Below are 13,053 nucleotides of genomic sequence, written 5' to 3'. Positions count from 1 at the left end.
GTTGAAAAACCTGAAAATGCAACCTAGACAAAAATTAGGGTATAAAAAATATATATATATCCGCTTGGTTGAAAACCTGAAAGGGCGACCTTGGCAAAAATTAGGGTACACAAAAAATATCTGTTGGGTTGAAAACTTGAAAGAGCGACCTGAGAGAAGAAGAAAAACAACAACAAAAATAAAAAATATATAGTCGTACGGATAGGATCAACAATATGGATCAGACTAAGGCGTGAGAAGTATTGGAAAGTAAAACATATACCATACCTCGATATAATGAATTGCGATAAAATCAGATATAGTATAGATTGTTTACAATACTAGGAAGACAACAACATGAGATCCAACTTAACATCACAATATTAATTTTTCTTCTTCAAAGAAAATAGAAAGAACGAAAGGAAAGGAAAAAATAGAAGAGGACAAAAAAAACAGATCAAAGATATCAAATTCAAGAAAAAAAATATAAGTGTTTTTTCTCATTCAAGATTTGAATGATCGTGTCCAATAAAAATATTAATAAAACCAACATATCCATTCATTCATTCATTTATCGATTCATGACATTTTATAAATTTAAAGCCGAGAAAACGACCCGCATCTTGAAGCCGGGAAAACAACTCACACCTAAAGCTGAGAAAACGACTCGCATGTTGAAGCCCAGAAAACGACTCGCACCTATAGCCGAGAAAACGACCCGCATGCTGAAGCTGGGAAAATGACTCGAACCCCAAGCCGAGAAAACGACCCGCATGTTGAAGCCAGGAAAACAACTCGCACCCCGAAGTCGAGAAAACGATCTGCATGTTGAAGCCGGGAAAACGACTCGCACCCTGAAGCCGAGAAAACGACCCGCATGTTGAAGCCGGAAAAACGACTCGCACCCAGAAGCCGAGAAAATGACCCGCATGTTGAAGCCGGGAAAACGACTCGCACTCGAAGCCGAGAACACGACCCGCATGTTGAAGCCGGGAAAACGACTCGCACCCCGAAGCTGGAAAAAAAAACCTGCATGTTGAAGTCGGGAAAACGACTTACACCCCAAAGCCGAGAAAACGACCTGCATATTGAAGCCAGGAAAATGACTCACACCCCGAAGCCGAGAAAACGACCCGCGTGTTAAAGCTGGGAAAACAACTCGCACCCGAAGCCGAGTAAACGACCCGCATGTTAAAGCCGGAAAAACGACTCGCACCCCAAAGCCGAGAAAACGACCCGCATGTTGAAGCCGGAAAAACGATTCGCATCTGGAGCCGAGAAAATGACCCGCATGTTGAAGCCGGGAAAACGACTCGCACCCCGAAGCTGAGATAACGACCCGCATGTTGAAGCTGGGAAAACGACTCGCACCCGAAGCCGAGAAAACGACCCACATGTTGAAGCCGGGAAAATGACTCGCACCCGAAGCCGAGAAAACGACTTGCATGTTGAAGCCGGGAAAACGAATCCCAGTGAAACTGAGAAAACGATTCGCACCCAAAGTTGAGAAAACGATTAGTATCTTGAAATTGGGTAAAAGACTTACCAAAATTATATTCAGACAAAATTAGAGTTGTCATCTTTACTTATCACTTACTTTGATTGTCAAAGTAAATTCTAAGTAAAGAGGGGCAGCTGTTGACACCTAATTTTGTCCGCTACTTTATGATTTTTAATAAATATATAAAATAATAATAATAATAATAATAATAATAATAATAATAATAATAATAAAAACTAATATTGATGAAAATAATAATAAAAATAAATTGTTAGATTTTTAGAAAATCATTGATTGTGTTTGGTTTCTATTTGACTTTGATTCCTTTCCAGAAACTTTTACTATTTTCTAAATAAAAAAATAAAAAATAAAAAAACAAACATATTTAATTGAATTGAATTTATGATAATAAAAATTATTATAATGGTCATCATTTGAATGAAAAGAAACCGTAAAGAAATAAATCAATGGTATTAAAAATCAGTATAATTGTGGTCAATTAAATAGAAAAGAAACCAAAGAAATGATTCAATGATAATAAGAATCAGTATAATTCTGGTCAATTAAATGAAAAGAAATCGAAAGAAACAGATTAATGGTAATTCATTGGCAATTATTCTCTTGTCTTTTGTAATCTACACCCAAAAAGTCTATAAATAATCTACCACAAGAGGACAATAGGGGGAAGTCGGAGCATAATTGAGAGAAATTGGGAGCATAATTGAGAGCACAAAAAAATAAAAGAGAAGAGAGAATAATAGAGACAAAAGAGAGAAGAAAGATTGGAACGAGCTACTAAAGAACATTTCCAATGCGGTAAACACTTATTTTTCTTTTTTCTTCTTGTCTATAATTTTTTTTACATTATTATTGTTATAGTGTTTTTTTTTTTTACTATTCTATGCACTATAATATAAACAATTTTTTTTTTTGTTTCACTTTAGAAACAACTAATAAAAATCAATTTGATTGTTGTATAATCGTTTATTTAATTTCTTTATCAAATTTGTGATATCTCATCTTTATTGTATTTTATTTCTTGTGCGTTAGATCTTAAATTTTATTATTATTACCGTTGTCAGTTCGCGCCACATATGCGTCGCTGACTCGTGGATCTCCTCTTGAATTTTTATCCTTTACAGTTAATAAAATCCAAAAGTAGTAAAAATGTTTCTTTGAAATAAAACGATACATAAATCAATATAACACATCACTCCTATTATTATTTTCCTTACTACCATTATTACTATTATTATCACTATTATGTTGTTAATTCATTTTGATATATGTATATATATATATATATATATATATTAAGTAAAATTAGTAATAAAATCGGTCAACACATAAATATTTTCTACCCAAGAACTACGTGAGTTTTGATTTCCCTATTGCACCTGGGGATACGTAGCAGCAAGGTTTTTCTCTTGTCAAACCAAATTAATAAAAAAAATATTTTTCCTTCTTTTATTAATGTAAATAATTTTCTTTTATTATTCTTTTTGGGGGTAAAAATAAATAAATAAATAAATAATTTGTACATAATTAATTATAGAGTAACCGTTTGAACGGACGTTGTAGGATGGTAATACTCCCTTACTCGTAATCGACTCCCGAATTCAAATTTTTGGTTCAAAAATTATTATTTTAGATTTTATCCAATTTTTCCTTTAATAAAAATAAAATTGGTGGCGATTTCTTTTTTCGCGGACAAACCGGACGCAACACCTAATAAAGGAGTATTGTATATGTCATGGACTTATTCATATCAACATTCATGAACGAATTGCGAAGCAAACAACTCTTTGAACTTTCCCAAAAGTAAAAATGATCAATGATATTATTATTATTATTATTATATCAATAACTAAATTGCTTAAAATAAGGTAAAACATTAGTAAATTGTTTTGTTTGTTAGAGAGTGTAATAATAAGAAATTTGCTTTGTCTGTGAAAGGTTTATGTGAAATAGATAATAACAAACAACCGATTATAACAATCTTTTGTTACCTAATTATCTATTATTAAGGAGTCATACAAAACCAAACAAACAATAATATATGAATTTAATATGTATTCGTTTTGTTTGTAACAACCAAGAGTTTAGTGGGGCAAAGATAGGATACCTAGTCAAATTATCTTATAAATATTTAAATATAAATAGATACAAAGAAGAAAATGCTAAATTAAAAACTCAATATATAAAGAGAACTATGCTAACATAAAAAGGAGCGAAAGTATGGTTGCAATTGCAATAGTGGTTTTTTTTATCAAATAACGCTTCAAGATGTGAGTAATCACACCCTTTAAACTTTTATGGTACATTTATTTTAGGAATTTGAGATGGAAAAAGAGTTAGATATTTTGAATGGTATAAAATTATATTTTGAAGAAAACCTAATTATATTACAATTTGGATTTTATGAACTGTAATATGAAATTAGGTATTTATAATTTATTTTTTTTCAAAGATTTAGTGATCGATTTTTCTGATTAAGTTAGTGTATGGCAAAAAGTAAATGGCAGAAAAACAATGAACACAACAATATTATCCTAGTTCCCTTTATGACCAAGGGTACATCCAGTCCTCTTGCACACTACAAGAGATTTTTCCACTATTGTTAGAATATGTACAAATCTCACCCTAAGATCTCTGCTACAAACTTTTAAGACACTTCCTAAGATAGCACACCACTATCTTTGATTAGATTACTTAAAGAAAGTACACCACTTTCTTTAAATATAATACAATAACTTGATTGATTTTTCAGTAAATGTTCTTGACTAAGAATCTGAGTATAACAGTTGTACAATGATATTAATCCAATAATATTTCAAGTATACTAGAGAATCTTTCTCAATGATATAAAACTATATTGCAAGTAATTGAAATATGAAAAATAACTTTGAGAATATTTCTAAAAGTTGTTCAAAGTTTTGTAATGGGATTGATGCGTTTAAACTGAATTTATGGGGTATTTATACTCCATAGACATCACTTCATATCAGTGGTCATCGTTCATAAAGGTTTGGTGAACAAATGCAATGATCCAGAACCATTTAAGAATTGAAGTTGTATTCGGCTACAGCTTGTGTGTAGTCGAATACACCTCTATCACGTTTAGTCTTTATTTAAAATTTCAACATCGTATTCGAATATGAAACCTTGTATTCAAACACAACTAGGTGAATTTTGCCACTAACTTGTTGTTCTATTCGACTACACCAGGTTGTAGTCAAATACAAATGTGCAGTCTTAGCTACTAACTTAACACTTGTATTTGACTACACCATCTCGTAGTCGAATACAGATGTTCAATTTTAGCTACTGGCTTAGCACTTGTATTCGTCTACACCATCTCGTAGTCGAATACAGATGTTCAGTTTTAGCTATTGACTTATCACTTGTATTCGGCTACAACATGTTGTATTCGAATACAACATTGTCAAAAACTTTATTTTCAAACATTGTTTATGCATTTTTGACATTTTGAAAATCCTTTATACGCATATGTTAAAATGAAAGGTTCTCATATGCATTTGAAATATAAGAATATTAGATTGCATCATATATCTTTTACATTATAAAACTTCTAGTATGTTTAACCATAGTTGACTTATATTATTTGACTTCTTTTTGAGCTTGCAACTTGATCACGTTCCTTAGACTTTGTCTTCATAAAAAACATAAGTGTTTTACAGTATCCCCCTTTTTTATTATGACAAAATCTTGTTGTTTGATGAGGCTTCAATGCGTTTGAATGTTTTAAATTTTGTCCCTCGTAATTTATGCGTACTCCCCCGTTGAACTTGAGTTCATGCCATCATATTGTAAATTTTTTGAAGACCTACAAAAGGTTTTAACAATAACAACATACCAATTTCTCCCTCTTTTGATATGATCAAAAAGAAGGAAAAAAAACAACAAACAAAATACCAAGCATATATAGGGAATAAAACATCACACAAGGTAAACAAAAAAAAACATCATATAAGGAAAATGGAATCATGTTCAAATATTACATCACAATAGAAAACCATAGTCAAAGAGTTTCAAATAAAACAACATAAAACATTAGAAAGACAAATAAACTACATCAAATACATTTTCAGTATCAAACTACATGTCATCATCCGGTGGGAGGTGAAGGTGGTCGATTTTGACGGATAAGCCATTAAGTTCATGAAACAAGGTTTCATGGTTGTGGGCAATAGTGGTATCAATGGTTTGAAAGCGAGTGTTAATGGAGGTGTCCATGTTCTGAAATTAGGTAGTGACGAATGTTTGTAAATAGTTTAGTTTGTCCATGACCATGCGTTTTGAAATATGATCATCATTAGACGTTGTTTCTTCTATGTCTTCCTCCTCTTGGGCAACAGTAGAAGGTTAGCCAAAATCACCTTTATGGATATAGGCTTGAAGCTGTTCATTCCACATTATCTTTGTACTTGGAAGCACACTCAAATCAATTAGATTGTTCTTAGATGGTTTATACATTACTTCGCCTGAAAAATCCACTTTATAGTGATCCAAGATTCTAGTGATTTCCTAAGCATAAGGTAAACCAATAACATCCTAGGAAGCAAATAGGACACAGACAAAATACGACCAATTGAGTGGGCATCCTTCAAACATGAAAAAGATGAAGCTCAAATTCAGCATCTGAGAGTAACTTACAGCCTTATGAATCAGAATGTAACTCAGAAAGTAATGCAAGAGTCTGTAGTCAACGGTTAGATTTCCAACTCCATATTGTTGCATAGTAATTTCTGAACCAGCTTGTGTCCTTTTTCTTTCCATGGTGTCTTTTTCAAACTGACACAATGAGACATAAGCATCATATTTTGTGATTTTTAACCATTCACATAAATTTTTTGGCCTAAATTTCTCACCCTCAAATAGAAGCTGCAATATTTCACCAATAGTTGCAGTATCTAACTCAATGATTTTGCCTTTAACTTGAGATACTAACTTAGACCCTTCTTTCTTGAGATTATAGAAAAATACCCTAACTAAATTAGGATAGATAGGTCCGTTATAACCAATGAACTCTTCTAAATGTTGTGCACTTATTAAGACAAAATCCCAAATTAATATTTTGATGATAATTAAACAAAAGGTTAATTAAGACTTTTAATTATGATTCTAAATGACTTGTTATTTAACATGTGTTTTTAAGTGTATTAAAACAAGATAGGTACCAAGTATTACAAAGCAGATCTTATTAAAATCAAGAAAGCAAAATCAGCAAAAGTAAGAACGTTCTTGACAGATTTCTGGAAAATGAAGAACGTTCTCCACATCTGCCATAAACAAGAATGATCATATTTCAATGTAAAAGATTAGATCCGAGAAGTTGTATTAGTTCCATATCTTCATCAATAATAAACTAGGATCAATCTAAGCAATAATCATTCTAGAATTCGAAGGCTCAAAACCTTGCTTCATAAAATGCATAAAGGACTCTGTTGTTTGTACCTTCAGACAGACCTGCACACGTGACTTAAAGCAAGTAATCATTTCAGACAACTGGCAGGATCACAAGTACAAGACAGATCATCTCAAACCAATTCGAAGAACGTTCTTGAATCTCAAGAACATTCTTGGCTTCAGCATGAACAATCTTGTTTTATGGTTGATCTTATCCATTCACTTACTCATGACAATTGGCCTACTTCCAACGGTTAAATGAGCTTTCATAAGCTCTCTTGAAGTCTATAAATAAAGTTTCACGATGAAGAACAAAGCACAACTCAATGTCCCAAGAAAAACATCAATCATTCAATCATACTCAAGCTTGTCAAAATCATTCTAAAGTTGAAGTTCCATTCTCTAAGTGTTTTTCAAATAAGTGATAATTGAGTTCTAAAATACAGAAACTATTTTTCAAACAAGAGTTAAGCAATACCCAGATTCTAACATTCTCAAAATCATTGCTTTGTAACTTAAGGCTATATTGTTAACATAGCTTGAGTAGTGTGTAAAAATCCTTTTATGATTTAAAAGGTAGAATGTAAAATCCTTTTTGAAATAGTGTTAGGTAACCTATGGAAATCCTTTCAAGGTAGAAAGGTAGAGATTGTGTAATAGATCAAAACTGATCTATCAAAACCAAGAACATTCTTGCTTTGAGCACTTAGTGGAAAATCTCACATTTGTGAGGATTGGATGTAACCAGTGTTGGGTGAACCGGGATATATGCTTGTGTGATCTCTCTATCTATATCTCTATTTATTGTTTGTCTTACATTTAGTTTTTATATTGATAAATTGATATTGTTGTTTTTCAACTAACCAAGAACGTTCTTCGTTTATATCCAAGATCAATCTTGAGTTAAACTTTTATGTTTTTTAAATAGGAATATTTAAAAGAGGAAATTATAATTCAAACCCCCTTCCTTATAATTGATATTGTTACTTCAGCCCTAAGAAACTCAAGAAACTTAATTGCAAAAAAGGAATCAAGAGTACCATACTTAGGAATGATGATCATTTTGTCGGAGTAGTATGTGCGGAACTGGTCAATTTCTTCCAGTGAGTGAAACAAGCAAGATAAATGGGTCACATTATCAGTTCTAGTCCTCCTTTTGAAAGGACCAACTGAAGTATGCTTGATTCTTTATCCTCTTTTGCGAGCATCCATGGAGACAATGAAGAAATGGAAATGAAGAATGTTGTATTCGGCTACTGAAAATGTAAAAGTAACCTAAAAACGTGAAAAAGCTTATATATTGGGGGAAAACGCGAATTTGTATTCTAATACAAGTTGTTCTACAAACGTGTATTCGACTACACATGAGTTGTATTCGAATACATGATTTTCTGGAAACATTTATTCAAATACATATAATGTGTATTCGGCTACGATATTAAAATTTTGTTTTTAAAATGAATTTTTCACAAAAAAAAAATGTAAAGAACATATTCACATTTACAAAACTTGTAAACATCAAAGAATCAATTTTATCAACATATCAAGTGAATATTTTATATCTTGAAGAGAAATGACTTACAAAGTATAAATACCTTGCATTAGAGATTGTTTTCATTTAAAATGTTAAGTTCTCTTCGTATCTTCTAGAATGAGTCTTTACGTAATGGCTTTGTGAAGATGACTACTAGTTGATTGTGTGTTTCCATAAATGTTACTTTAACATTGCTTTTAAACACATGATCTCGCATAAAGTGATGACGTATATCAATGTGTTTAGTTCGAGAGTGCATGATTGGGTTCTTCGAGATATTGATTGCATTGGTATTGTCAAATCTTAGTGGCATGCTTCCAAGATCAAGCCCATAGTCATATAATTGCTGCTTGAGCCATAGAATGTGTGCACAACAACTTTCTGGTGTTATATATTCTGCTTCAGAAATGCTTAGAGCCACACAAGCTTGCTTTTTACATTACCTAAGATATGGCAAGTGTCGCTTGTGCTTTTCCGATCCGTTTTACATCCTGCAAAGTCAGAATCAGAATAACCATTTAGACTACATATGCTACCTTTTGGATACCATAAGCCAACATTGGTTATTCCTTTCAAATATTTCATAATTTATTTTACTGCTACAAGATGTGATTCTTTAGGATCTGCCTAAAATCTTGCACACAAACAAACACTAAACATAATATATGGTCGGCTAACTGTTAGATATAAAAGAGACCCAATTATACCTCGATACTTTGATATGTTTATTGAAATACCAGATTCATCTTTATCTACATAGGTTCTGAAGCACATAGGAGTTGCACTTTCTTTGGTGTTGTCCATCTCAAATCTTTTTAACAATTCCTTGCAATATTTTGCTTGATTTATGAAGATGCCATTCTTGAGTTGCTTGATGTGGAGTCCAAGAAAATAATTTAACTTTCCTATCATAGACATTTCAAATTCTCCTTGAATAATAAATGAGAATTCTTGACATATTTCATTATTGGTTTATTCAAATATGATATCATCAACGTAGATTTGAACCAGTAAAGTGTGGTCATTAGTTCTTTTAATGAATAATGTCTTATCAACTTTACCTTTTTCAAACCCTCGTTCACATAAGAAGTTACTTAGCCTATCATACCAAGCTATTGGAGCTTGTTTCAAACCGTAAAGAGCTTTCTTTAATTTGAAAATATGTGAAGGATTCTTGAAGTCTTCAAAGTCGGGTGGCTATTTGACATATACTTCTTCATTAATGTATCCATTGAAAAAAAAACACTCTTGACATCCATCTGATCAAAATTCATAGAACAAGCATAAGCAAGTAATAACTGAATTGCTTCTAGTAACTCCTTTTGAAATCACCTATAATGTTGCTAATGACGTGATCTCTATGGATTCTCTATTCTTTAGGAAGATTTTCATTTTGATCTTGATGCTCAATGTTGACTTTATTCTCTTGAGTAGGTTGATCATCTTGATTGTCTTTGCTTGTATCACTAATAAAATCATCGTCATCATAAGAGACAATTTTGTCCTCTTTTAAGGGGTTAGATTTATCAAATGATACATGCATAGATTCTTCCACTAACAAAGAATTACCACTATAGGAGGAGTGTTGTTCAAGTTTTCAGCAAACATTTCATCAAATTTTACATGAACAGATTCCTCTATAGTTTTAGTTCTTTTATTGTAGATCCTATAGGCCTTACTAGATTGTGAATAACCTAGAAAAATACCCTCATCTGCCTTAGGATCAAACTTTCCTAGGTGTTCTTTGCCATTGTTTAATACAAAGCATTTGCATCCAAAGACCCTAAAGTAAGAGATGTTTGGTTTTCTACCCTTGTATAACTCATAGGGAGTTTTCTACCCATTGTTTGGTTTTCTACCATTTTGTTCACAATAGGTATTAGAGGATTCATTTTGGAATTCTCCACCATGATCACTCTTGATGGAGATTATTTTCTGGTTCTTCTCATTTTGAACTAAATTTGCAAATCTTTTGAAAATAGAGAAGGCCTCACTTTTATGAGTCAGAAAAAATGTCCAAGTATACCTAGAGTAATCATCTACTAACACATAACCATACAAGTTTCCTCCAAAGCTTCTAACTTGAGATGGACCAAACAGGTCCATATGTATTAATTGTAAAACCTTATTGGTTTGAACTAAATCTATTGGGGGAAAGGATGACTTAACTAACTTACTTTTCTCACAGGAATCACACAACTTATCCTTAGTGAACTTTCTGTTTGGGAGTCCTAGAACTAATTGTTTACTAACTAGTTTGTTCAGGTGATCTATATGTATATGAGCTACTCTCTTATGCCATAACTAGTTTTCATCAGAATTGGATAATAAACAGCAGATAGTACTATCAGGCAAAGCATTAAAATCAAGCATGTATATGTTATTGACCCTGTTACCTACCAACTTTATGTCTTTATTCTCCTTGTGCTCAATTATACAAGACTGAGATGTAAAACATACCTGAAATCCCTTATCACAGAGTTGACTTATACTAATCAAATTGTGTTTTAAATCATTTACATAAAGAACGTCTTTAATCACCGTAGTCGATTCGTTCCCTATATCTACAATACCGAGTATCTTACCTTTGTTATTGTCACCGTATTTAACATATCCTCCATCTTTTAAGTTTAGAGACAAGAACTTTGACTTGTCTCCAGTCATATGCTTGGAACATCCATTGTCTAGGTACCATGAATGAGTCCTGGATGTCAAGCATATCTGCAAAATGTAATTTAAATTTTGGTTTTAGGTACCCAATTCAGATTGGGTCCTGGAGGGTTAGTTTCAAACATTGGTGTCTTTACTTTCCAAATCTGTTTCCATCCTTTGTTAGCCAGTTTTTTCAGTTTACAATTAAAAACAATATGACCCTTTTTACAACAAAAGTGACATGAAACAGCAGAGGATGAATTCTGATTTGGTTTAGTGAAGATATCATGCATATGCTTAGATCTAACAAACTTCTGATTCTTTTTAGCATTCCTGTTTTGTCTATAGCCAAGTCCAGATTTTTCATTTAAATTTCTTTGGTTTCTAAGAAGCATATCTAAATTGTTTTTACCACTATTGAACTTTTCTAAATCACATTTTAGTGCATAAGTTTCCTTTTTCAGATTTTCATTTGTGTCTTTAAGAGACTCATGTTTCAGCTTAATCTCTTCATAAAGCATGCACTTTTCTTCAAACAATTTCTTAGTGCTAATTAACTATTTGATTACATTAACATATTCATCATGCAGTTCATTAAATGCGTCATGTAATTCATCATAAGAAGGATTGGATTTAGAACTTACCTCACTATCAAAATCTGAATCTGTGTTGGCCATTAGACAAAGATTAGCTTCTTCTTCTTCTAAAGATGCAGATGACTCTTCATCATTATCATTCCAGGCTATGTAGGCTTTTCTGGTCTTAGGAGGTGGTTGATTGCCTTTAGCCTTTGCAGTCTTATTTCTGTTTTGCAATTGGAAGCACTCAGATTTTATATGTCATGTCTTCCCACATTCAAAGCAGGTTATCTTGCTATCATATGTCTTTGAATTTGAGGGTTTTCTTGATTTGCTATCCTTCTTTTTCAGAAACTTTTTGAATTTTCTGACAAGTAATCCAATTTCTGAATCTTAATCGGTCTCACTATTTGAATCGTCAGTGCAGATCTCTTGTTCGGACTTTGTTTGATGTGCTTGGGCTTTCAGAGACAGCCCTTTTCTTTTTCTGCCAGTATGTTCAGCCTCACTCAGTCTATGCAGTTGCATCTCATGCTCTCTTAGTTTTCCAAATAGTGTGGCAATTGACATGCTACCAAGGTCTTTTGATTCTGCTATGGCAGTGATCTTTGGCTGCCACTCTCTGGTCAAGCACCTCATCACTTTGCTGATTGCTGGTCATTGTCAATCACCTTACCAAGAGCATTTATATTATTGACTATGTGAGTAATTCTTGTCTGCATATTATTAACGGACTCCTCTTTCTTCATATTGAACAGCTCATACTCATACTCCCTTTTTACATCTGTTGCTCCTTCATGCGTTTGTTGCAATGATTCCCACATCTCCTTGGCAGTTTTGCAGTTAGACACCCTGAAAAATTCGTCAGCACTTAAAGCAGAGGTAATAATGTTTTTAGCCTTAGCATTGTATCCAACCTTTTTCTTGTCATCCTCAGACCAATCTGATATGGGTTTTGGGATTGACGAATCACCTGTGGCAGCTATGGTTGGCACAAAGGGACCATCTATTACTGCTTCTAGTATATCAAGACTACATGCTTCAAGAAAAATTAACATCCTCTCTTTCCAATACATGTAGGCAGCCCCATTAAATGCAGGGGGCCTAGCCAAGGATGCACCTTCTCCCAGAAATTCTACATAGGTCATTTTCTTTTATGAGAGTTAGTCTAAAAAAGATCAGGCTCTTGATGCCAATTGTTGGAAATTATGGCCTCTATTTGTTAAAAAATATATGAGAAATATCTTTACTAATTTTACAAGATTATTAATCAGATTAACAATGATCGGTTACAGAATTTATTCAGGAACAAAGATTCACAATTGCATGAATTATCAATATAAGAGTACATATACAATGCTTATTCAAAAGATTAATCA

The 13,053-nt window shown here is 32.6% G+C and overlaps 1 protein-coding gene across 1 annotated transcript; it reads right to left on the bottom strand.

Annotated features, from left to right (window-relative positions):
• Positions 1-12,312: 12,312 nt before the first annotated feature.
• On the bottom strand, positions 12,313-12,822 carry LOC140919723 (uncharacterized). The gene is made up of 2 exons (XM_073366340.1): positions 12,614-12,822; positions 12,313-12,526 (listed from the first exon to the last, which is right to left on the bottom strand). Exons 1-2 carry the CDS (start codon positions 12,820-12,822, stop codon positions 12,313-12,315), a joined length of 423 nt encoding a protein of 140 aa, XP_073222441.1.
• Positions 12,823-13,053: the final 231 nt, after the last annotated feature.

Source organism: Cicer arietinum, chromosome 3, assembly GCF_000331145.2.
Source record: "Cicer arietinum cultivar CDC Frontier isolate Library 1 chromosome 3, Cicar.CDCFrontier_v2.0, whole genome shotgun sequence".
Lineage (NCBI taxonomy): Eukaryota > Viridiplantae > Streptophyta > Magnoliopsida > Fabales > Fabaceae > Cicer > Cicer arietinum.
Note: the sequence above shows the minus strand (reverse complement) of the source record. Positions and strands in the feature narration are given on the sequence as shown.

Coding starts and splice junctions, on each gene's coding strand:
- LOC140919723 (XM_073366340.1), bottom strand. CDS start 12,822: ATGACCTATGTAGAATTTCTGGGAGAAGGTGCATCCTTGGCTAGGCCC. Junction 12,527..12,613: donor CCAAAACCCATATCAGATTG/GTCTGAGGATGA, acceptor CGAATTTTTCAG/GGTGTCTAACTGCAAAACTG.